Below are 23,141 nucleotides of genomic sequence, written 5' to 3' on the forward strand. Positions count from 1 at the left end.
AGTGTCGGGGCCGATCCACCAAGAACAGCAGCAGCAGTGGTGAGTGAGCTGTACTTTATTTGTGGTGGCTATTTATGTTTTTAGAGCAATGCACTGTTTATTGTTGTACAACCACTCCAGAAGGGCTCTCTGGGGCTGTAATGTACTGAGTGCTTCATTGTATTACCTGTTCCTCCTTATGGAGAAACAGACATGATGAATGGGGGAGGCTGAGTATGTGATTATACAGATCCCCTGCACAACTACGGGGTGTGTGTCATTCTGATATCCATCGCTTACTGAGGATCATAAGGCATTGTCTGTAAATTAGTGCGGCTCCCCCAGCTCTCCGGCGGCTGTGGCTCATCTCCCCGCTCCCCCTGCACGGATCCCCGCTCAGCGCGACTCACAGAGCCGGCACAGGGATCCCGCTGGAGCGCAAAGCAAGTTTTAAATTTGGCGCCTTGTACGGAGGGGGCGGAGCTAAGTCCCGCTCTGTAGAGCGGGCTCAGCGTTCCCTGCTCCCCGGCGGCGACTCGCGCTCTGTACAGCGCAACACTCCCCGGCGGCGGCTCGCAGATACAGGGCTCTACTAGCTCTGTATAGCGGGCTCAACGCTCCCCGCGGTGACTCGCAGGTCCAGCGGAGGGTACAGGGCGCTTCCCGCTTAGGTAAATATAGTTTTTCAATAAGGCGCCATAACCGGGGGGCGGAGCTAACTCCCGCTCTGTACAGCGGGCTCAGCGCTCTCCGGCCACTGTTATAGGTAATGGCCATTTATGTGAGGTTCATGCAATGGTGCTGGTGTGAATGTAATATAGTCAGCAGCACTAATCCAGTTATCCACTATATAGATTTTATCTCATAGAGAGGAGTTTCACTATGGCGGCCATTTCCTCCCTGCAGGGGAAACCTCTGCCACATCCAGGTACAGACCTGGGTTCATAGTTGCAGTGTCTCCTATAGCCTAGTGGGCTAATCTTGCATACTCAGAGACAAATAGAAGTAAAGTCCCATGTATATTGGATGTTCAGTTATAAGAGTTTACATAGCTCCGCCTTGCCACATAACATTTCCCCCCAGCTTTTATCACTGGCTAACCGCCATTTGCGGTGACCATCCAGGTTCTCTTTCCCTTTATTATTCCTTTATGTCACTGGTACTTTGGGGAATGTGTGTGGCATCAGATAGTAGCGGGGACTTCTGAACACAGGGACCAGGGTTGTGATCCCAACAAAAACCTGCTTTAAAGCTCCTATTCTGTCACTGCAGGTTATACCACAGCTACGCATCTTTAATTCGTTCATATCATGTTAGGTGGGGATTGTGCGGGACAGCCATCTCTTCAGCCCTCAACGCAGGGCGGGGTGTTGCCTTCCCTTTATTTTTCCTTGGTGTCACTAGTTACTAATGCTATTTGGAATTTGGGAAGGAGTGTGAGACATCAGACAAATAGCGCGGTGGCTCAGTACGCTAGTAGCGGGTATCTGAACAGAGGTTTGAATCAAAAAAAAAAAAAAAAAACTTTAAGGGGAGCTCCTATAGCCTAGGGCTAAGAACAGCGCAGCGCTAATGGTTCAGGTCTCACCTGCTCCAGAAAGTTTATTTGAATCGTGTCGGTCACACATTATAGCACAGACCTTACATAGGGCTGTGTTTATTTAACCCACTTTTTTCTCCTTTCGTTTGTGTCACCGGGAATAGTCAAAGAATTCCCTCTTAGGTGTAAAATATGCGGTGGAGTCATCTGCTTAACCCTCCACGCACCTGCAGGACACTCCTGTTTGAACAGCTCAGATTATGCAGGTAATGTCACTCTTAACCAGAGACCTTGTACGTCATTTCACCTCTCCAGGTTTCTAAAGGAACCTTGCTAACTAACCTTCCATGTTACAATACTGATGATGTCTGTTTTCTGTGGAGTCTGAACCAGTGTCTCAGAATATCCAGGTGCATTATACAGCAGTTCGTCTGATACTGCAGGTAAAGGAGGCGGACACGTCAAGTACATCAGGCAGCGACTGGTCCAGTATCGGATGAGCGGGGCAGGCTCTGGTAGACACCCGAATACATAATTTCAGGTATCAAACAATGTTTGTTTTCCTATCCTTTCCCCGCAGATGGCAGAAAAAGGTATCAGTACCTCTCCAGGGTATACCCCTCGATGTATCGCCAGTCCAACAAGCTGCCGTTTTTTTCCCGAGGCAACCTTGCTCAGGGATCCATCGAACGCACATATACGGCAGCGGGGTTTCTACCTTGTCCGGAGCAGGTAAGTTGTGGAACAATTGTCCTCTAGGTTACAGGATGTTTCGCAACAGGATCAATTGATACTTTGGTACGGTCAGAATCACGATTCTGCTTAATGTTCTTTGGAGGTCTTCACGTCTGCGGACTCGGAACCTGCATTTTCGCTTGGGCTGCGACAGTGACAGGTGAACATGAAATCCTAAGGGGCAGATGGTTCAAGGGAAGGAATTTTTTGCAGGATTTCTTAAACCTTTGGAGGTAAGTCCACTTTGCTTTCTCCTACTACTGCCCCAGCTCCAAGACAGACCTTTACCGGTCTTTCCTTTAGATTTTTCCGTGCACTTTCAAGCTTTCGACTCCACACGGGCGATATCTCCGTCGCCAGGGGATCTCAGGGCAAAAAGCTGAAGCAAATGTTCAGCATCCTCGATCCAGTCTGATTTTAAGTCATCCTATACACCTACTACAGGTCAAACCTTCCTACCACCTGGAGGGTCCCATGGTAGGCGCATGTCGGGGTCCTACGGAGAGTACTGAGAAGGCCTGGGTGGTCACAGACAAAATTTTGGAGTACAACCGTCTCAAGAGTCAAGAGAGTCATACTGCAGTCGGCGCTCCATATGCTTCTAACCGCAAAGGATGTTGATCCCTATTTTTCAGATATCATTTGAATCAGGACAGTTCCCAAGCCTTTGTTTTCTTTTCACGTTCCGAAGCCTGTTGGCTCGGCCAGGCCTATTCTGGCCTTAGAATCCTTTCAGTCTGTGATTGCTAGTTTTGGACAAGATAGGGAGTTCTACGTGTCCCTTGTCTGCAGGGAGGCCTGTTTACTGATTTCCGTTGGGTTTCCTCATCTGGCTTCTCTCAGATTCGCATTACAGGATACTCATTTTCAACGTCAGTCCACTTCCATTCGGTCTCTCTTCCGCTCACACAGGGTTCAGGAAGATCACAGAATAAATCTTTCCCAAGGGCAGAAAGTACGTTGGTTCCCTAATGGGACAATCTACTGCTACTTATCCCACTTTGTGCATTAGGTGGCTTCTGAATATCCGGAGGATCCAGGAGCTTCTGGTTCAACACTGATCCAAAAAAATTATGCTCCTCGTAGACGTTTCTCAGCACGGTCCGTCGAAGGATTTTTCCTTCCTCGGCACCAGGTACTCTGTTTCTTCAGTCAAGCTGCGACGCAATGAGTGGTCGCCTACATTCCCCTCTAAGCGGGGGACAACAATCTTCTTTCCACACACCGCCAGGTCAGACTCACGGGTGAGGGGACATTCCCCGGAGTTTTGTCAGCTGGTCCGCTGTGGGCGGAGATTTCGGATCGACCTCAGGGCGTTCTGACTAACCCTTTACTACTCTCGGACGTGAGCTCTGGCGGCAGTAGCCGAGGATGCCCTCAGGGCTCCTGGGAGTTTTCTGGTTATTCTATCCTGCCTCCTTTTCTATTTCTACCTCTCTTTCGGTATCACAGGAGGGAAATATGCGTGCTAGTCCTCTCGGTGGCTCTGGTTGGGCCACGCATGACTTGAAGATACAGCTACACCTGTTGTCAGTAGAGGAGCCTTGGCTCCTACCTCGACTGGACTGTCTACTTCAACAGGGCCCCTTTTTTCTTTATTCAATCTTACACTGGTTTCATTTAACCGTGTGACACTTCACGAGACCTCAGAAGGGACGAGTTCCCTAGTTCGGTTAGGCCTACTGGGCCCCGATTTCAGAAGTCTGTTACCTCTTCTCGCTTTTGCCACTTTTGGAAAACTGTATGGGACATACTAAGGATAAGAGGGGTTTTCCCCTTCTTTCAGTTACCATTCAGCCGTCATCTTTGGCTTCTCTGGGAGGTTTTGCTCCGCTGCGCTTCAAACCACATTGACCTGAATATTAGGACTCTGCCTTTTTCGGTTTTCTTCCAAAAGAGATTAGCCTGGCGGCCATAAGTTCGGGCTCTCTTTCAGGGAGTTCTCTATTGGCAACTCCCCTGGCTGAGCTTCGGCCTCAGCGATCGTTTCTTCCAAAGGGGATGTCTGTTTTTCATATAAACCTGACACTAGTGTTTTTCGGTCCTCTTTGACTGTTGTCAGGGCTCACCGACTCTCTCTACAGCGGTCCTAGGCTATTCGACGAACGGCTTTTCTTCTTTGTTCTGTACGATGCTCCTGTACTAAATAGCCGGGGTCCCCAGCATATGCTGGGCTGTTGGATACATCTGACCATCAGACAGTCTTCTTGGCGGTTGCTCAGGAGCCTCCGTTTTCCATTTCAACGCACTTTACGCGCGTTGTGGGACCTTCGTGGGCAGCTGCCCGTGGGGTCTCCATGAATACTTTATGTTGGGCGGCTACTTGGTCGGACCGCCTTCCGTTTTGTCAAATTCTACAAGTTTGACACTTTTGTGGCCTCTGCATCACAGTTTGGCCGAGCGGTTTTACAGGACTCTCAGCGCTCTCCCACCCGTTTTGGGAGCTCTGGGATGTCCCCATTGTAACTACGCTCCAGTGGCCCCTAGTGGATGAAGGAGAAATCAGGATTTTGGTACTTACCGATAAATCCCTTTCTCCGATTCCACAGGGGCCACTGGACGCCCGCCCAGCGCTGTTCCTCCTGGTTTTTTGCTTAACGGTTTGCAGATCTCCACATGACTGCTTGTTGAGTTCGGGCTAGCCGTTTGTTTGTTAGGTTCTGTTCCAGGTTTGGTCTGTGTTATCCTGGTTTACAGGGCTTCATTAACCTCCTCTACCTTTACGGTTTGTTTATTCCAGCTCTCCTCAGGCACAGTTTTACGTAGACTGGCTTGGAGGGGAGATAGTAGGGGAGGAGCTAGCCACAGTGTGAAAATTTTTAAAGTGCCAGCTCCCAATTACTGCCTACTATTCCCCATTGTAACTACGCTCCAGTGGCCCCTGTGGAATCAGAGAAAGGGATTTATCGGTAAGTACCAAAATCCTGATATATATATATATATATATATATATATATATATATACAGGTTGAGTATCCCTTATCCAAAATGCTTGGGACCGGAGGAATTTTGGATATCGGATTTTTCCGTATTTTGGAATAATTGCATACCATAATGAGATATGATGGTGATGGGACCCAAGTCTAAGCACAGAATGCATTTATGTCACATATACACCTTATACACCCAGCCTGAAGGTAATTTTAGCCAATATTTTTTATAATTTTGTGTATTAAACAAAGTGCGTGTACATTCACACAATTAATTTATGTTTCATATATACCTTATACACACAGCCTGAAGGTCATTTAATACAATATTTTTAATAACTTTGAGTATTAAACAAAGTTTGTGTACATTGAGCCATCAAAAATCAAAGGTTTCACTATCTCACTCTCACTCAAAAAAGTCCGTATTTCGGAATATTCCGTATTTCGGAATATTTGGATATGGGATACTCAACCTGTATAATATAATTTTTTTTTTTTTTTTTATTTTACAAATTTTGCCTCATTTACTATCCATGTCACAAACTATTACCATTTAGTAAAGTTGTGTCGAGCGAAGCGAGCCCGCAAGGGGACGAATGTCACCAAATTTGGGTTAAAAAATGTTTAAAAAAAAATAAAAAAATTTCTTTCCGTCTGACTTTTTTGACCGTCGACCATATGGTGTCTACCTTTTAACTGTCTATGTGCTATACCACCCCCATCTAAAAGCCCTGTCACTTGCCTTAAGCAAGGAATGAACCGCTCCATAAAGCCAGGGTTTTTCATTAGCGAAGACCCTAAAACTTCGCCTAACAGTTACTTTCCACACAATCTACTTAACCCAAAATTGTAGAAGTGAGAAGATCTACATACATTTTTCCACCCTTCCTAGATTCTTCTATTACTAAATCCCAATTGGTGAAAGATAAAGTATCCTTGAATCGCTCCATCGCACCCTCAGGCCAGACCTGAACACATTTCCTAATAGGCCTAGCACGCTTCACTACTAGAACGTAAGTCTGTATCATAAACAATGAAACCGGATGTGATGTCCCAATGTGGGCACATACAACAGTCTCATAGCCCATCTTAAAAGTCGTATAAACTTGATCCAGAATATTTCCACCACACGTTGGAACCACAATATTCTTATTGAGCTTTAGGTAAAACAGATTTTAAATAAACTCCATAAAAATCACCAGCAATTATAAGAGCCCCTTCCACATAGGTTGATTGCAATTTACCCAAAGCGTCATTTAGCTGATCCAGTTCACCACTTCCATTTACTTGCGGGGGGATAAAGACAGCTGCTATTACTACTGCCATAAATTCCCTACACAGGTAGAAGGGTCTATATTTAATAATTAAATATTCCACAGACTCTGAACAAAAGCTCTCAATAATAACGGCATCCGAACACCAGTTATTGTTCACATATATGCAGAGGCCACAGCTGTGTATATATAATATAAAATATACGTAGCGATAACCAATTAGAGCTATATTACTGTGCAAACTAATCCACAGGGCTGTTCCGCTGCAAGTCCTAATGATTGGTTGTGTGGCTCATGTATGCCAGGACGCTTGGGAGCAGCCTTCAAAGCATATATTATACACATAATCTGTGTATACATCACAACAGAAATCTGTGCCAAGTAACAACTGAAGCCGTATTACCCAGGAGGTAGTGTACATATGCATTACTCACATTGTGTAATAGGAACACTGCACATGTGAACACTCCATACATAGTACAGGTCATTGCCTATACATGACCTGGTTGATGTGACAGCACAAGGTTTTGTGACTATACTATAATCTAATGAAGGGTGACTGTCTGCACATCACCCCCATAATCCTATCCCTTTGCTGAACTAAAATGCTCAGCTAGTCACGAAAGAGCATCGCTCAGTGATTCTTCATTTCTGATTACAGGCATAGTAGACTCTCTACTTGTCATGCATGATAACCATCCGAGTCAGAAGAAACTGTGAACATACAATAGCACAATATTACTGAGACCCAATGGGTGAGGGTAATGCAGTAGTTACCAGACTGTACAGGGGTGGTCATTCCGAGTTGATCGCTAGCAGCATTCGTTCGCTGTGTAGCGATGAGGCAAAAAAAAAGGCACTTCTGCGCATGTGGCGCAATGCGCACGCGCAACGTAAAAGTACAAAGAAAGATGTAGTTTCACACAAGGTGTAGCGTCGCATTTCAGTCGCACTGCTGGCCGCAGAGTGAATGACATGAAGTGGGCGTTTCTGGGTGTCAACTGACCATTTTCAGGGAGTGTTCGAAAAAACGCAGGTGTGCCAGGAAAAACGCAGGCGTGGCTGGCCGAACGCAGGTCGTGTTTGTGAAGTCAAAACAGGAACTGAACAGTCTGAAATGATCGCAAGCTAGGAGTAGGTTTGGAGCTACTCTAGAACTGCACAAAATAAATTTGTAGCCGTTCTGCGATTCTTTCGTTCGCACTTCTGCTAAGCAAACATACACACCCAGTGGGAGGCAGCATAGCGTTTGCACGGCTGCTAAAAACTGCTAGCGAGCGATCAACTCGGAATGACCACCAGGATGTGGTTTTTATACTGAGCCCCAAATACGCAACAGGCACGATTTATACATGGCTGTAAGTAAATATGTATAAAACTGGTAGAAGAGTGACTTAGACGTTCATCTGCCATACAAGTAATAAACTGGTGCAGTATATATGAATTATCATTTATTTATATGGCGCCACAAGGGTTCCGCAGCGCCCAGTTACAGAGTTCATAAACAAATAATCAAAACGGGAAAACGGCAACTTACAGTTGATGACAGTATAGGACAAGTACAGGGTAAATAAACATAGCTACATCAGCAGATGACACTGGAATAAGTATCAGGTGGCAGAAGACTGCTGGATTTGGTGCAGTTGAAGATTATTAAAGTAAGGATAAGCACATGAGGGAAGAGGGCCCTGCTCGTGAGAGCTTACATTCTAAAGGGGAGGGGTAGACAGACGGGTGACACAGACGGGGTACATAGAAAGCGTGGAACAGAAGGTTAGGATGAGATTTGGCTGGGTTTGGTGAAGAAGTGGGTCTTGAGAGGTGAAGGTAGTGTGTTTGGTGAGGAAAATGAGCCGGGCAGCAGCATTGAGGATAGATTGGAGTGGAGAGAGGTGTTTGTCAGGAATGCCAGTCAGAAGAAGATTACAGTAGTCCAGCCTGGAGATGACCAGTGAGTGGATAAGGGTGTTGGTAGCATCTTGGGTGAGAAATGGTCTGATCCTGGAAGTATTTTTAGATGAAAACGGCAGGTTTGTGAGAGGTGCTGAATGTGTGGTTTGAAGGAGAGGGAGGAGTCAAGGATTACTCCAAGACAGCGCACTTGGGGGCTAGAGGAGATAGTAGTGCCATCAATAAATGAGATTGTGGGAGGTGAGGTTATGCGGGAGGAAGGGAAGATGATCAGCTTGGTTTTAGATATGTTAAGTTTAAGAAAGCGCTGGGACATCCAGACAGAGATAGCAGAGAGACAGTTGGAGATACGAGAGGAGAGCAGGGGAGAGGTCCAGAGAGGAAAGATAGATTTGAGTATGAGAGGCCCTCAGCAGAGTGAGCAGCAAGAGTAGTAGTGTCAGAGGGAGTAATCCAGGTGTCTGTAATGGCTAAGAGGTGCAGGGAGTTGGAAATGAAAAGGGCATGAGTGGGGACCAGTTTGTTACAAACAGATCTGGCATTCCAGATTGCACAGGATAGGGGGTATGAGCTTGTGGGAGAGATGTGAATGTCCTGCTTATACACAGGCAGGAAACTCTGTACAGTATGGAATCGGGGTATTACAGTATACAAAGAAAGTTCCTCTCATCCCAGAGATAATTGGCACCTCCACTGCTAATTCCAGAGATCTAACCTACTATAGTGATTCAAATTAGTGAGAGGAGAATGTGTCGGTAAGGATTATCTAGCGACTATACACGGCTGAACCTGATTCAGAGATTTACATTAGTGCGGTTAGCCCGCAGAATCAAGGCAATCTTAAAATGGGTATGCCCTAGACCACAGGTTCTCAAACTCCGTCCTCAGGACCCCGCACACTGCATGTTTTGCAGGTGCACAGGTGTATTAATTACTCACTGACACATTGTAAAAGGTCAATACACAAGGTGGAAAGCTGCTCAATCAGATTGTGATGTCACTCAGGTGCTAAAAGGGGAGGGGTAATTCTGTGTAGGAAAAAAACTGTGTTCCCTAATGCACACCGAGTGAATAATATTACTATATAATAATAGTCAGATAATACGGAGATCTTAGTTGCGTATATCTGCAGATATAGGGTTAAGCCCCCAGGCCGATCGACAAGGCTTCTCCGTCACTGGGGGTCCCTAATACTAGGTATGGGCCTGGGGCGCAGGACCCCACAATGTCGGCACAGGTCGGCCACCCCAGGTCAGCACACAGGTGAAAATTAATAGGGGTTAATAAGAAGCACAGAAGTGCTATGTAAGTGATGTGATTAAAATAATATATACAAAGTGATAGGAAAATTAATAAGTGTTAATAAAGTGTTAGGGTGTGCCGACCTGCAGCAGCCCACCCATACCGACACAGGGGCCACTGCACCCCACACCCACCCCATAAATAATTACATATATATATCTGGGTTAAATTCCCAGTGTAAGGCCACATGGTAATGGCACCTACAGCATCTGAGAGCCAGCTTACCTGGGGATACCCCTGGCTTCCCCTATGGCACACCCTAACACTTTATTAACACTTATTATTTTTCCTATCACTTTGTATATATTATTTTAATCACATCACTTACATAGCACTTCTGTGCTTCTTATTAACCCCTATTAATTTTCACCTGTGGGGTGGCCGACCTGTGCCGACATTGTGGGGTCCTGCGCCCCAGGCCCATACCTAGTATTAGGGACCCCCAGTGACGGAGAAGCCTTGTCGATCGGCCTGGGGGCTTAACCCTATATCTGCAGATATACGCAACTAAGATCTCCGTATTATCTGACTATTATTATATAGTAATATTATTCACTCGGTGTGCATTAGGGAACACAGTTTTTTTTTCCTACACATTGTAAAAGGTCTACAGATGGAGCTAATTATTTCACTTGTGATTTTGTGAGGAGACCTGCAAAACATGCACTGTGTGGGGTCCTGAGGACCAAGTTGGAGAACCTATGCCCTAGACTATATTTCATCCGATCGGTAGACTGATCTATTATGCACGTTGTCTAGTGTGTATGCAGTATTGTGCGCTCTCGCGGGTAATTCATTGCATCTTCTGATTGGCCTACAGTGCAGGCCGATCAGAAGATATTTTGAACGACACCATGCTTCTGGATGTGGCCACTGAATGGTATATCACGCGCTATATTGTCCGTTTGTACGAGACAGCCGATGTATCGTTACATCTGTCACCCCGTTGGCCAACAGCCACATTGTCTAATGTGTACTCTGCATAAGGGCTCAATTCGGTTAGCCATGAATGGGGCTAGTTGCCGTTGCAACAACGTGAGGTTAAGAACAAAAATCTGCGAGTACAGCTTACAGCCGCACTTGTGTCACGAATGAAGTGGGGATTTATTGGATTGAGCCCTTTATCTCTATACTGGGACAGCCCTCGGTTTGTGCACTAGAGAGAATCTCTTCCCTTTTCTTCTGTCTCTATACTGGTATCCGTTCACATGGTCGACCATGTTATGGTCGACAGTCATTAGGTCGACCACTATTGGTTGACATGGACACATGGTCGACACATGAAAGGTCGACACATGAAATGGTCGACATGAGTTTTTTAACTTTTTTTTCTTTTGGGGAACTTTTCCATACTTTACGATCCACATGGACTACGATTGGAACGGTAAAGTGTGCCAAGCGAAGGCACCATGCCCTAAGCATGGCGAGCAAAGCGGTGCACTAATTGGGGTTCCCAGTCACTTTACGCAAAAAACGTTACCAAAAAAAGTTAAAAAACTCATGTCGACCTTTTCATATGTCGACCTTTTATGTGTCGACCATTTTCATGTGTCGACCATGTGTCAATGTTGACCACTAGTGGTCGACCTAATGACTGTCGACCATAACATGGTCGACCATTCATACCGGAACCCTCTATACTGGGGCCTGTTCAACAGATATGTGAATATTATGAAAACACATTAATGCAGCAAACACTTACTTATAAAGATACCGCATGATATTTCACCATGCTAACTGAATTCATGTTTTTATTTTTCTACTTTTAGTATTCATTTATTTATTCCTGTTTTTAATATACTTGTCAACAATGGTGAATTATTAACTGATGTCCTGATTTTCACTTTTCTTTGTGTGTTCTGAATCATCATGAGGTTCACAGCAGCACAGATAATTTCAGGTGATTTTATCATGACCTCTGTGATTTTGATGATAATGGTAAACATAGTCTTCCTTCCTTTGTGCCATTGTATATAGCATTTTATTTTCTTCTACCATTTATTCCTGTCTCTTTTTTTTTTTTTTTTTTTTTTTTGTTTGTTATTTGTTTGAAAACAGCCATATTCTCCGCTTTAAAAAACCTCCAAGAAAAGATCCGGCAGCTCGAATTAGAGCGTCTCAGTGCTGAGAATAACATCCGACAACTATCAAAGGAAACGCTGGGCTATAAGCAAAAGCTGGAGAAACAAGTGCAGTACACAGACCAGGTTGATGTGTCAGGGAAAAATAAAGGTGATTCTTTCACCCACCCCTCCACCACCCTCTATAGAAATCTGTACATGAAAGTGAAAGAAATGTGTGTGTTTATGTATCTATCTTTCTGGTTTGTACTGTCTGGTAATGTGTAGGAGTTGTATGTGTAATCCAACAAGGGATAATATTAATATTTGAAGGAGATGTAGTCCGGATCCCTACAGTCCGAATCCAGATGGTCACAATGCCAAAGGATCCCGACGTGGGGGATAGCCAGTTATCCCCAGTAGATGTTTCACCGATTGTTTATTTATTTTTACAGGCTATCCAGGCAGATCGCCTGAAAAAGAAAAAAAACCTTCTCCCGAAAACACACAGGTTCAGTGAAACCTGTGTGTTTTCGTGTGAAACAGCCCCGTTTTCGTACGAAAACGGGTCTTTTTCCGGGGATTCTGCTTCGCCTGCCAGAGGCAGGTGAAACAAACTCACCGATTAGCCACAGCACTCGCTGGCTTATCGGGGCTAATTGGCTAGTCCTCTGCGGGACAATTAGCCCCGGTAAATTAACGGGGCTAATTGGATATCCCCCTGTGAGTATTAGGGTTGGGGTTTTAGGATTAGGCACTAGGGGGAGGGGTGGGATAGGGATAGAATACTCACTGGTAACCGTCTGCGAATGGGATGGGAATTCCAACCTCAGAATTCTGACCACTGGCATTTTGTACCCAACCCATTTGGAGAAACTAGATCTCTTAACAGATCAAATTAGGGATCACGTACCTATTATAAGATGACAATGGATATGATGGAGCAGCAGCTGGGGGAAAAAATTCAATCATGGAAAAGATTTCGATAACAGGATGACAGTCTTCTATTAAAATGGAACTACGTGCGTTTTTAAAAACAAAAATGCTGCATCAATTCATTGCTACTTGTGTGCATTGATGTAAGCGCGACTCTTATACTGCCACGGCGTCTTGGTGGGCGTGAGGTCAGTTCATTAAATCAAAGAACAAAATCTCTGTTTCTGCTGCGGGGTACACTGGGCTCCACAAAGATAGACATTGGGGTGTAGAGTAGGATCTTGATCCGAGGCACCAACAGGCTCAAAGCTTTGACTGTTCCCAGAATGCACAGCGCCGCCTCCTCTATAACCCCGCCTCCCTGCACAGGAGCTCAGTTTTGTAGTTGGTGCTGCAGTAAGCAGGTACTGAACAGAGGGGCTGCTCCAGGCAGCCCTAAGAAGAGCTTTTTTGACGAAAAAAGTAAAGACTTCAAGGGCAGCAGCGGTGGTAAATGTCAGAAGACATTCACTGCTGCAGCTCCAGCTCTCCCTAGCGGCGCTGTACACTCCCGAGCCCTGGTTGCCGGGTATCTACAGCTGGAGGCTCCGGTTTTCTTCACGTCGGGCACACACGACGGGGGCTCTCCGGGATCGCGTGGCCGCGCTTCGGGAGGTGGTAAGTGGGTCCCGCATGGGTGCAGGTCAGGTTTTCTCTAAACCATTTTCAGTAGCCCACAGTACCTGGTGGTTTGCCAGTAGGGGGATAAGGCTTAGACCTGAAGCCCCTCCCCCAGCCCCAGGGCACCATTTCCCGCAAATGTTTCCGCCCTGGAGCTGCATATCTATCTCTCCCTCACTCCCTGTCAGTGTCTGGGCGCCATTATCCCTCAGCTCACTGTTCCTGGGACTGCTTGGGCAAATCCTCCTGCGTAAAGCTGCCTGGTTGTCAGTGCTGTGACTTTACATGACACTTAAGTATTCTACCTGCCTTTTTAGACTAGTTAAAGAGTGCATTTGTCAGGGTTTTCTAGTACAATTACCCTGTGATATACATCCAGTTCTTACTGTGTAGTGATAGATAGATAGATATAGATATAGATATAGATATATATATATATATATATATATATATAATATATATATATATATATATATATATATATTATTGTGCAAACGGATCGGCACTCGCCTTGCTGAGTTTGAAATGCTCCGGTGCCCTCTGGGGTTAAAAAATCCATAAACGTACCAATTCCATTCAGCGGCACTCGGAGACTGATAACGGCGTCAGGCTTTTAAAAACATCTTGTGCTTTAATAAATCAAAACGAACTGCATACCAACGTTTCGGGGCGCAACCGCCCCTTTGTCAAGGTGAGCAAAAACAGAACAGTTCTGTTTTTGCTCACCTTGACAAAGGGGCGGTTGCGCCCCGAAACGTTGGTATGCAGTTCGTTTTGATTTATTAAAGCACAAGATGTTTTTCAAAGCCTGACGCTGTTATCAGTCTCTGAGTGCCGCTCAATGGAAAATATATATATATATATATTTCTCTAACGTCCTAGTGGATGCTGGGGACTCCGTAAGGACCATGGGGATTAGCGGCTCTGCAGGAGACTGGGCACATCTAAAGAAAGCTTTAGGACTATCTGGTGTGCACTGGCTCCTCCCCCTATGACCCTCCTCCAAGCCTCAGTTAGATCTCTGTGCCCGAACGAGAAGGGTGCACACTAGGGGCTCTCCTGAGCTTCTTAGTGAAAGTTTTAGTTTAGGTTTTTTATTTTCAGTGAGACCTGCTGGCAACAGGCTCACTGCATCGAGGGACTAAGGGGAGAAGAAGCGAACTCACCTGCGTGCAGAGTGGATTGGGCTTCTTAGGCTACTGGACATTAGCTCCAGAGGGACGATCACAGGCCCAGCTTGGATGGGTCCCAGAGCCGCGCCGCCGGCCTCCTTACAGAGCCAGAAGGCAGAAGAGGTCCGGAAAATCGGCGGCAGAAGACGTCCTGTCTTCAACAAGGTAGCGCACAGCACTGCAGCTGTGCGCCATTGCTCTCAGCACACTTCACACTCCGGTCACTGAGGGTGCAGGGCGCTGGGGGGGGCGCCCTGAGACGCAATAATAAACACCTTGGATGGCAAAAAATGCATCACATATAGCTCCTGGGCTATATGGATGCATTTAACCCCTGCCAAAATACATAAAAAAACGGGAGATAGGCTCTGCCCCCTTATCGGCGGCCTTATCTCCTCAGCACACTGGCGCCATTTTCCCTCACAGCTCCGTTGGAGGGAAGCTCCCTGGCTCTCCCCTGCAGTCACTACACTACAGAAAGGGTTAAAAAAGAGAGGGGGGCACAAATTAGGCGCAGTATTAACTATACAGCAGCTATAAGGGGAAAAACACTTATATAAGGTTATCCCTGTATATATATAGCGCTCTGGTGTGTGCTGGCAAACTCTCCCTCTGTCTCCCCAAAGGGCTAGTGGGGTCCTGTCCTCTATCAGAGCATTCCCTGTGTGTGTGCTGTATGTCGGTACTTTTGTGTCGACATGTATGAGGAGAAAAATGATGTGGAGACGGAGCAGATTGCCTGTAATAGTGATGTCACCCCCTAGGGGGTCGACACCTGAGTGGATGAACTGTTGGAAGAAATTACGTGACCGTGTCAGCTCTGTATAAAAGACAGTGGTTGACATGAGACAGCCGGCTACTCAGCTTGTGCCTGTCCAGACGTCTCATAGGCCGTCAGGGGCTCTAAAGCGCCCGTTACCTCAGATGGCAGATATAGACGCCGACACGGATACTGACTCCAGTGTCGACGGTGAAGAGACAAATGTGACTTCCAGTAGGGCCACACGTTACATGATTGAGGCAATGAAAAATGTTTTACACATTTCTGATAATACGAGTACCACCAAAAAGGGGTATTATGTTCGGTGAGGAAAAACTACCTGTAGTTTTCCTGAATCTGAGAAATTAAATGAGGTGTGTGATGATGCGTGGGTTTCCCCCGATAACAACTGATAATGTCTAAAATGTTATTGGCATTATATCCTTTCCCGCCAGAGGTTAGGGTGCGTTGGGAAACACCCCCTAGGGTGGATAAAGCGCTCACACGCTTGTAAGGGCTCTATCCTCTCCTGAGATGGCCGCCCTTAAGGATCCTGCTGATAGAAAGCAGGAGGGTATCCTAAAATGTATTTACACACATACTGGTGTTCTACTGCGACCAGCAATCGCCTCAGCCTGGATGTGCAGTGCTGGGTTGGCGTGGTCTGATTCCCTGACTGAAAATATTGATACCCTAGATAGGGACAGTATATTTTTGCCTATAGAGCATTTGAAAGATGCATTTCTATATATGCGTGATGCACAGCGGAATATTTGCCGACTGGCATCAAGTCTAAGTGCGTTGTCCATTTCTACCAGTAGAGGGTTATGGACACGTCAGTGGTCAGGTGATGCGTATTCCAAACGGCATTTGGAAGTATTGCCTTATTAAGGGGAGGAGTTATTTGGGGTCGGTCTTTCAGACCTGGTGGCCACGGCAACAGCTGGGAAATCCACGTTTGTACCCCAGGTCGCCTCTCAACATGAGAAGACGCCGTATTATCAGGCGCAGTCTTTTCGTGGATAAGCGGCCAAAAGGTTCCTCATTTCTGCCCCGTGACAGAGGGAGAGGAAAAAGGCTGCAGAAATCAGCCAGTTCCCAGGAACAGAAACCCTCTCCCGCCTCTGCCAAGCCCTCAGTATACGCTGGGGCTTTACAAGCAGAATCAGGCACGGTGGGGGGCCCGTCTCAATGAATTTCAGGGCGCAGTGGGCTCACTCGCAAGTAGACCCCTGGATCCTTCAGGTGATATCTCAGGGGTACAAATTAGAATTTGAGACGTCTCCCCCTCGCCGTTTCCTAAAGTCGGCTTTACCGATGTCTCCTTCTGACAGGGAGACAGTTTTGGAAGCCATTCACAAGCTGTATTCCCAGCAGGTGATAATCAAGATACCCCTCCTGCAACAGGGAACGGGGTATTATTCCACACTGTTGTGGTACCGAAGCCGGACGGCTCGGTGAGACCGATTCTAAAATCTTTGAACACTTACATACAGAGGTTCAAATTCAAGATTGAGTCACTCAGAGCAGTGATTGCGAACCTGGAAGAAGGGGACTACATGATGTCTCGGGACATCAAGGATGCTTACCTTCATGTTAAAATTTACCCTTCTCACCAAGGGTACCTCAGGTTTATGGTACAGAACTGTCACTATCAGTTCAGACGCTGCCGTATGGATGGTCCACGGCACCCCGGGTCTTTACCAAGGTAATGGCCGAAATGATGATATTCCTTCAAAGGAAGGGAATTTTAGTTATCCCTTACTTGGACAATTCCCTGATAAGGGTAAGATCCAGGGAACAGTTGGAGGTCGGTGTAGCACTATCTCAGGTAGTGTTGCTGCAGCACGGTTGGATTCTCAATATTCCAAAATCGCAGCTGGTTCCGACGACTTGTCTTCTGTTCCTAGGGATGATCCTGGACACAGTCCAGAAAAAGGTGTTTCTCCCGGAGGAGAAAGCCAGGGAGTTATCCGAGCTAGTCAGGAACCTCCTAAAACCGAGCCAAGTCTCAGTGCATCAATGCACAAGGGTTCTGGGTAAAATGGTGGCTTCCTACGAAGCAATCCCATTCGGCAGATTCCATGCAAGAACTTTCCAGTGGGACCTGCTGGACAAATGGTCCGGGTCGCATCTTCAGATGCATCAGCGGATAACCCTGTCACCAAGGACAAGGGTGTCCCTCCTGTGGTGGTTGCAGAGTGCTCATCTTCTAGAGGGCCGCAGATTCGGCATTCAGGACTGGGTCCTGGTAACCACGGATGCCAGCCTGCGAGGCTGGGGAGCAGTCACACAGGGAAGGAATATCCAGGACTTATGGTCAAGCCTGGAGACATCACTTCATAAATATCCTGAAGCTAAGGGACATTTACAATGCTCTAAGCTTAGCAAGACCTCTGCTTCAAGGTCAGCCGGTGTTGATCCAGTCGGACAACATCACGGCAATCACCCACATAAACAGGGTGGCACAAGAAGCAGGAGGGCAATGGCAGAAGCTGCAAGGATTCTTCGCTGGGCGGAAAATCATGTGATAGCACTGTCAGCAGTATTCATTCCGGGAGTGGACAACTGGGAAGCAGACTTCCTCAGCACGACCTCCACCCGGGAGAGTGGGGACTTCACCCAGAAGTCTTCCACATGATTATAAACCGTTGGGAAAAACTCGACAGGTATTGCGCCAGGTCCATGGACCCTCAGGCAATAGCTGTAGACGCTCTGGTAACACCGTGGGTGTACCAGTCAGGGTATGTGTTCCCTCCTCTGCCTCTCATACCCAAGGTACTGAGATTGATAAGATGGAGAGGAGTAAGCACTATATTCGTGGCTCCGGATTGGCCAAGAAGGATTTGGTAACCGTAACTTCAAGAGATGCTCACGGAGGATCCGTTACCTCTAAGAAGGGACCTGCTCCAGCAAGGACCCTGTCTGTTCCAAGATTTACCGCGGCTGCGTTTGACGGCATGGCGGTTGAACGCCGGATCCTGAAGGAAAAAAGGCATTCCGGATGAAGTCATCCCTATCCTGATCAAAGCCAGGAAGGATGTTACCGCAAAAACATTATCACCGCAATTGGCGAAAATATGTTGCGTGGTGCGAGGCCAGTAAGGCCCGACGGTGGAAATTCAACTGGGTCGATTCCTACATTTCCTGCAAACAGGAGTGTCTATGGGCCTGAAATTGGGGTCCATTAAGGTTAAAATTTCGGCCCTGTCAATTTTCTTCCAAAAAGAGCTAGCTTCAGTCCCTGAAGTTCAGACGTTTGTAAAAGGGGTACTGCATATACAGCCTCCTTTTGTGCCTCCAGTGGCACTTTGGGATCTCAATGTAGTTTTGGGTTCCAAAAGTCACATTGGTTTGAACCACTTAAATCTGTGGAGTTAAAATATCTCACATGGAAAGTGGTCATGCTGTTGGCCCTGGCCTGGGCCAGGTGCGTGTCAGAATTGGCGGCTTTATCCTGAAAAAGCCCTTATCTGATGTTCCATTCGGACAGGGCGGAATTGAGGACTCGTCCTCAGTTTCTCCCTAAGGTGGTTTCAGCGTTTCACCTGAACCAACCTATTTGTGGTGCCTGCGGCTACTAGGGACTTGGAGGACTCCAAGTTGCTAGACGTTGTCAGGGCCCTGAAAATATGTTTCCAGGAGGGCTGGAGTCAGGAAATCTGTCTCGCTGTTTATCCTGTATGCACCCAACAAGCTGGGTGCTCCTGCTTCTAAGCAGACTATTGCTCGTTGGATTTGTAGTACAATTCAGCTTGCACATTCTGTGGCAGGCCTGCCACAGCCAAAAATCTGTAAATGCCCACTCCACAAGGAAGGTGGGCTCATCTTGGGCGGCTGCCCAAGGGGTCTCGGCATTACAACTGTCAAAGTCAGAAAAATATCACTATGCACACTGCCATATTTGCACCTCATATGTGTCCCTGCTGCGCATGCGTGCGCTCTCCCGTGCGTGCGCATACTCGCTGTTGCGGGCACCCGCAGGCGCACGGTATGCGCATTTACGGTAGAGATTGTATGCGTCTAGCGGGCGACTCGTTCGTTACATAACTTCACTATATAATGTATTTTAAAGATCATGGTCCCTTTGATAGATTCTGAAAGTTTAGTTAATGTAGCATGTTCCTGGACGGAGAGATCCCTCTTTGTATTGTACGAAGGGTCCAACAGGAGTCATACAGTGATGTTTAGTATCCATCGGAAGAGTATTTAATTAGCAATATTCCGGTGTTGGTTTGGAGCGGATTAATCGCTCGTGCGAATAGTTATGGACATAAGAAGTTTATGTCCATTTACTATTATTTGCACTTACTTAGCCATGCGGCGGGAAACCTAGTATCCCACCCACCTGAGCAGTTGGAAATAGCCACAGCCCACCTGTATGAATCAACCTATGACCTTTTGTTATAATGCGAAGCCGAATTCCTGTGTCCAATGAACAATAAGAATATAGGGACCATTGTACTGTATTGTGTGCAGTGTATATAAGGGTCACCGTCCCCAAGCCAGCCGGTACTCTCTCTGCAACAGTTATCGCTGATAATTGGAGGACTGGATTCCGGTTGCGCCTGCGTGTGTTCCCCGTATGGTATGTTTCTCTGTTGCCACTTTGTTACCCGTATGTAGTTAGCCATTCACACTTAGTCTCTGTATTTGTAATACGTTCGTTCTCTATTGTGCATGTTACTGTCTAGATACTTTGCTAGAATTATATGTTAGTTTGTAGCGTATGACTTGTGAACTGTTTCCCCTTTTGAAGTAACTTTAGATATGTGTTAGTAAAAGGTTTTGGACCCTTAAAACGGTAGTGTGTATTCGTTATATTGCAAGGGGTAATAGGAGCGTCACGATCGCTCGAACAGTTTTAGTATCTATAAGGTTAAACAGCGTTGCATAACTACAGTGGTTCTAGTACAAGGTATACAGCATAAGAATATCTTTCCAGCGCGTTACATGCAAGTTTTACTGATTGTTATCCAGTTAGCGTCTGCGCCGCTCGTGATCTCCTCGTGGTCCCGAGCGTCCGCTACGCTAATAGCGTAGCATTACGTTAGTCGCTCACCTATAGTGTGCCCGATACCACCAACGTATTCTCGCGAGCGTTTGTGTCGCTCGAGCGGCTCGCTCCCGATTTAGCGTCCGCTACGCTAAGAGCGTACCCTTACGGTACCTCGTACGCCAATTGCGTACTGTGTCTCTTAACCTCTTAGAGTGTTTAATAAGGTAATCAAATCAGCATTTACACAACTTTGCCGAGCAGCTACTTGGTCAGGAGCAAATACGTTTGTAAAATTCTACAAAATTGATATCCTGGCTGAGGAGGACCTGGAGTTCTCTCATTTGGTGCTGCAGAGTCATCCGCACTCTCCCGCCCGTTTGGGAGCTTTGGTATAATCCCCATGGTCCTTACGGAGTCCCCAGCATCCACTTAGGACGTTAGAGAAAATAAGAATTTACTTACCGATAATTCTATTTCTCATAGTCCGTAGTGGATGCTGGGCGCCCATCCCAAGTGCGGATTGTCTGCAATACTTGTACATGGTTATTGTTACAAAAATCGGGTTATTATTGTTGTGAGCCATCTTTCAGAGGCTCCTCTGTTATCATGCTGTTAACTGGGTTCAGATCACAGGTTATACGGTGTGATTGGTGTGGCTGGTATGAGTCTTACCCGGGATTCAAAATCCTTCCTTATTGTGTACGCTCGTCCGGGCACAGTATCCTAACTGAGGCTTGGAGGAGGGTCATAGGGGGAGGAGCCAGTGCACACCAGATAGTCCTAAAGCTTTCTTTAGATGTGCCCAGTCTCCTGCGGAGCCGCTAATCCCCATGGTCCTTACGGAGTCCCCAGAATCCACTACGGACTATGAGAAATAGAATTATCGGTAAGTAAATTCTTATTTTATATATATATATATATATGTGTGTGTGTGTGTGTGTGTGTGTGTGTGTGTTTCCCCCTTCGTCAGGAAACTCCGAAACGTTGATTCTGCACTATTACATGTTGTTGGTATTTCACAAGACTCCGAGTGCCGCCTCATCATTTTCTTCTGGTGTTATGCAAAGGGTTTGTATCCCTGGAGGAGGGCACCTGAGCAAGTCAGCCCCATAGCAGGGGCAGAGCCGAGTGCCGGAGCAAAGTGTGTGTGTGTGTGTGTGTGTGTGTGTGTGTGTGTGTGTGTGTATATATGTATATATATAATTATGTAAGCTAGTCCAGTGCAGTATTATTGTTAGTAATAACCTCTGCATTGTACAAACTGACTATCTGTGTGTGCATTAGATAGCTGAGTGGTGTCCATTTCGTGTCTTTCACTCAACTTGCTATCCCTATATTCTATAACCTGAGGGGGCTTGGTGCGTCAGGTGTTATATTGATATAGGATTTTCACAAAGATATACTTTAATACGTATTTTTCTATGTGATTTTTGTCCCCATATCTCTCCTTTATCTCTTAGTGCTGACTACACTGCGCAGGGGTTTGGGTAAGAGGTATTGTGCTGCTGCCAATTGTACTGTGTTACCTGATACTGAAAGCTATATCATGTCTGCTTCTGAGGGTAAAGGTTCTGGGGCTGAACACACTGCCGGTGTTGCTGAAGCTACAGATCCCTATGAGGAGAATATAGCAGCTGTGGGCTCTTGTTTTGGGGGCTCCTTGCCCCCCAGTGGGACTCTGGCAACGGAGGTACATAATGACCCGCCGTGGGCCGCTTTTTCCATGCTTCTACATACGTTGGTTAATAAACTAACACCCCCTATGGGACCCCCTATGGCGGTACAACTGTATGTGGTCCCTGCAGCTTACCCGCCGTAGGCGGGCGATTTATCTGCCCAATTGAAGTTGAACCAGTCCCTGACTACTAAAAAGTCTGACCATCGCTCGCCTAAGTCCAAGGGGTCCTCACAATCCACTGCTGTCACTGACACCTCGTCTGATGAAGACGGCACTTACACTGACCCCACAGGTTCTGACTCGGATACGGCTGATGGGGAGGGTAGTTCACATGTGGATGTTTCTGATCTTTTGGAGGCTATTGTTAATTCTACAGATTACGGATGATCCTGAGCCATCCGTCCCTCCTAAGAAACCAGATAGGTTCAGGCGTCAGAAGGTGGTTAAACAAGTTTTACCTCACTCTGACCACCTAGTGGATATATGTCAGGAACCCTGGGAAAACCCGGGTATGAAGTTTGTGCCTCAAAAGAAGATGCTGGCTCGCTATCCCCTCGCACCAGAGCTGTCTAAGAATTGGGAAACGCCTCCTCCAGTAGACTCACATGTGGCTAGGATGGTGGTTTCCTCAGCTCTACCTGTCACTACCGTCACGTCTCTAAAGGAGCCTACGGATAAACGTGTGGAGGGTTGTCTGAAAGCGATTTACATTCTCACGGGTGCTGCACAAAGGCCCACTATTTCAGCAACATGGGCAGCAGAGGCTATTGAAGCATGGGCCTTGGAGTTAGAAGCTGAAATCTCTTCTGACCATGCTAGACAATGCCTGTCATATATTGTCACAGCTTCTCGCTATATTAAAGAGGCGGCTTCTGATGCCGGTATCCTAGCAGCCAAGGCCTCTACTACGTCAGTCCTGGCTCACCGGATATTGTGGCCGAGATCCTGGTTTGTGGATCTGGACTCTAGAAAAACCCTGAAGGTACTCCCTTTCAAGGGAGATATTCTGTTTGAGACTTAAATAAGATAGTGGCTGACTTGGCTACTGCCAAAACTGCCTGTCTACCAAGTACCGCTCCTTCTGTGTCGAAGGCTAGAGGTACTTCCTTTCGCCCCTTTCGTCCTTCAGGTAAAGCAAAAGGTCAGGCGTACAACAAGCAGGCCCACACTTCCAAACCTGGTAAGCCAAAGCCCAAAAGAGCCTG

General features: G+C 46.6%; 1 protein-coding gene across 1 annotated transcript in view; it reads left to right on the plus strand.

The window, feature by feature from the left end:
• Nucleotides 1-23,141, plus strand: part of CEP57 (centrosomal protein 57) — a 74,473-nt gene that overhangs the window by 16,331 nt on the left and 35,001 nt on the right. Inside the window, exon 3 of the mRNA XM_063951476.1 lies at nt 11,730-11,903. Within this exon, the coding sequence (XP_063807546.1) occupies nt 11,730-11,903 (174 nt within the window). The remainder of the gene's footprint in view (nt 1-11,729; nt 11,904-23,141) is intronic.

The sequence above is a fragment of the Pseudophryne corroboree genome, chromosome 2 (assembly GCF_028390025.1).
Source record: "Pseudophryne corroboree isolate aPseCor3 chromosome 2, aPseCor3.hap2, whole genome shotgun sequence".
NCBI classification, from domain to species: domain Eukaryota; kingdom Metazoa; phylum Chordata; class Amphibia; order Anura; family Myobatrachidae; genus Pseudophryne; species Pseudophryne corroboree.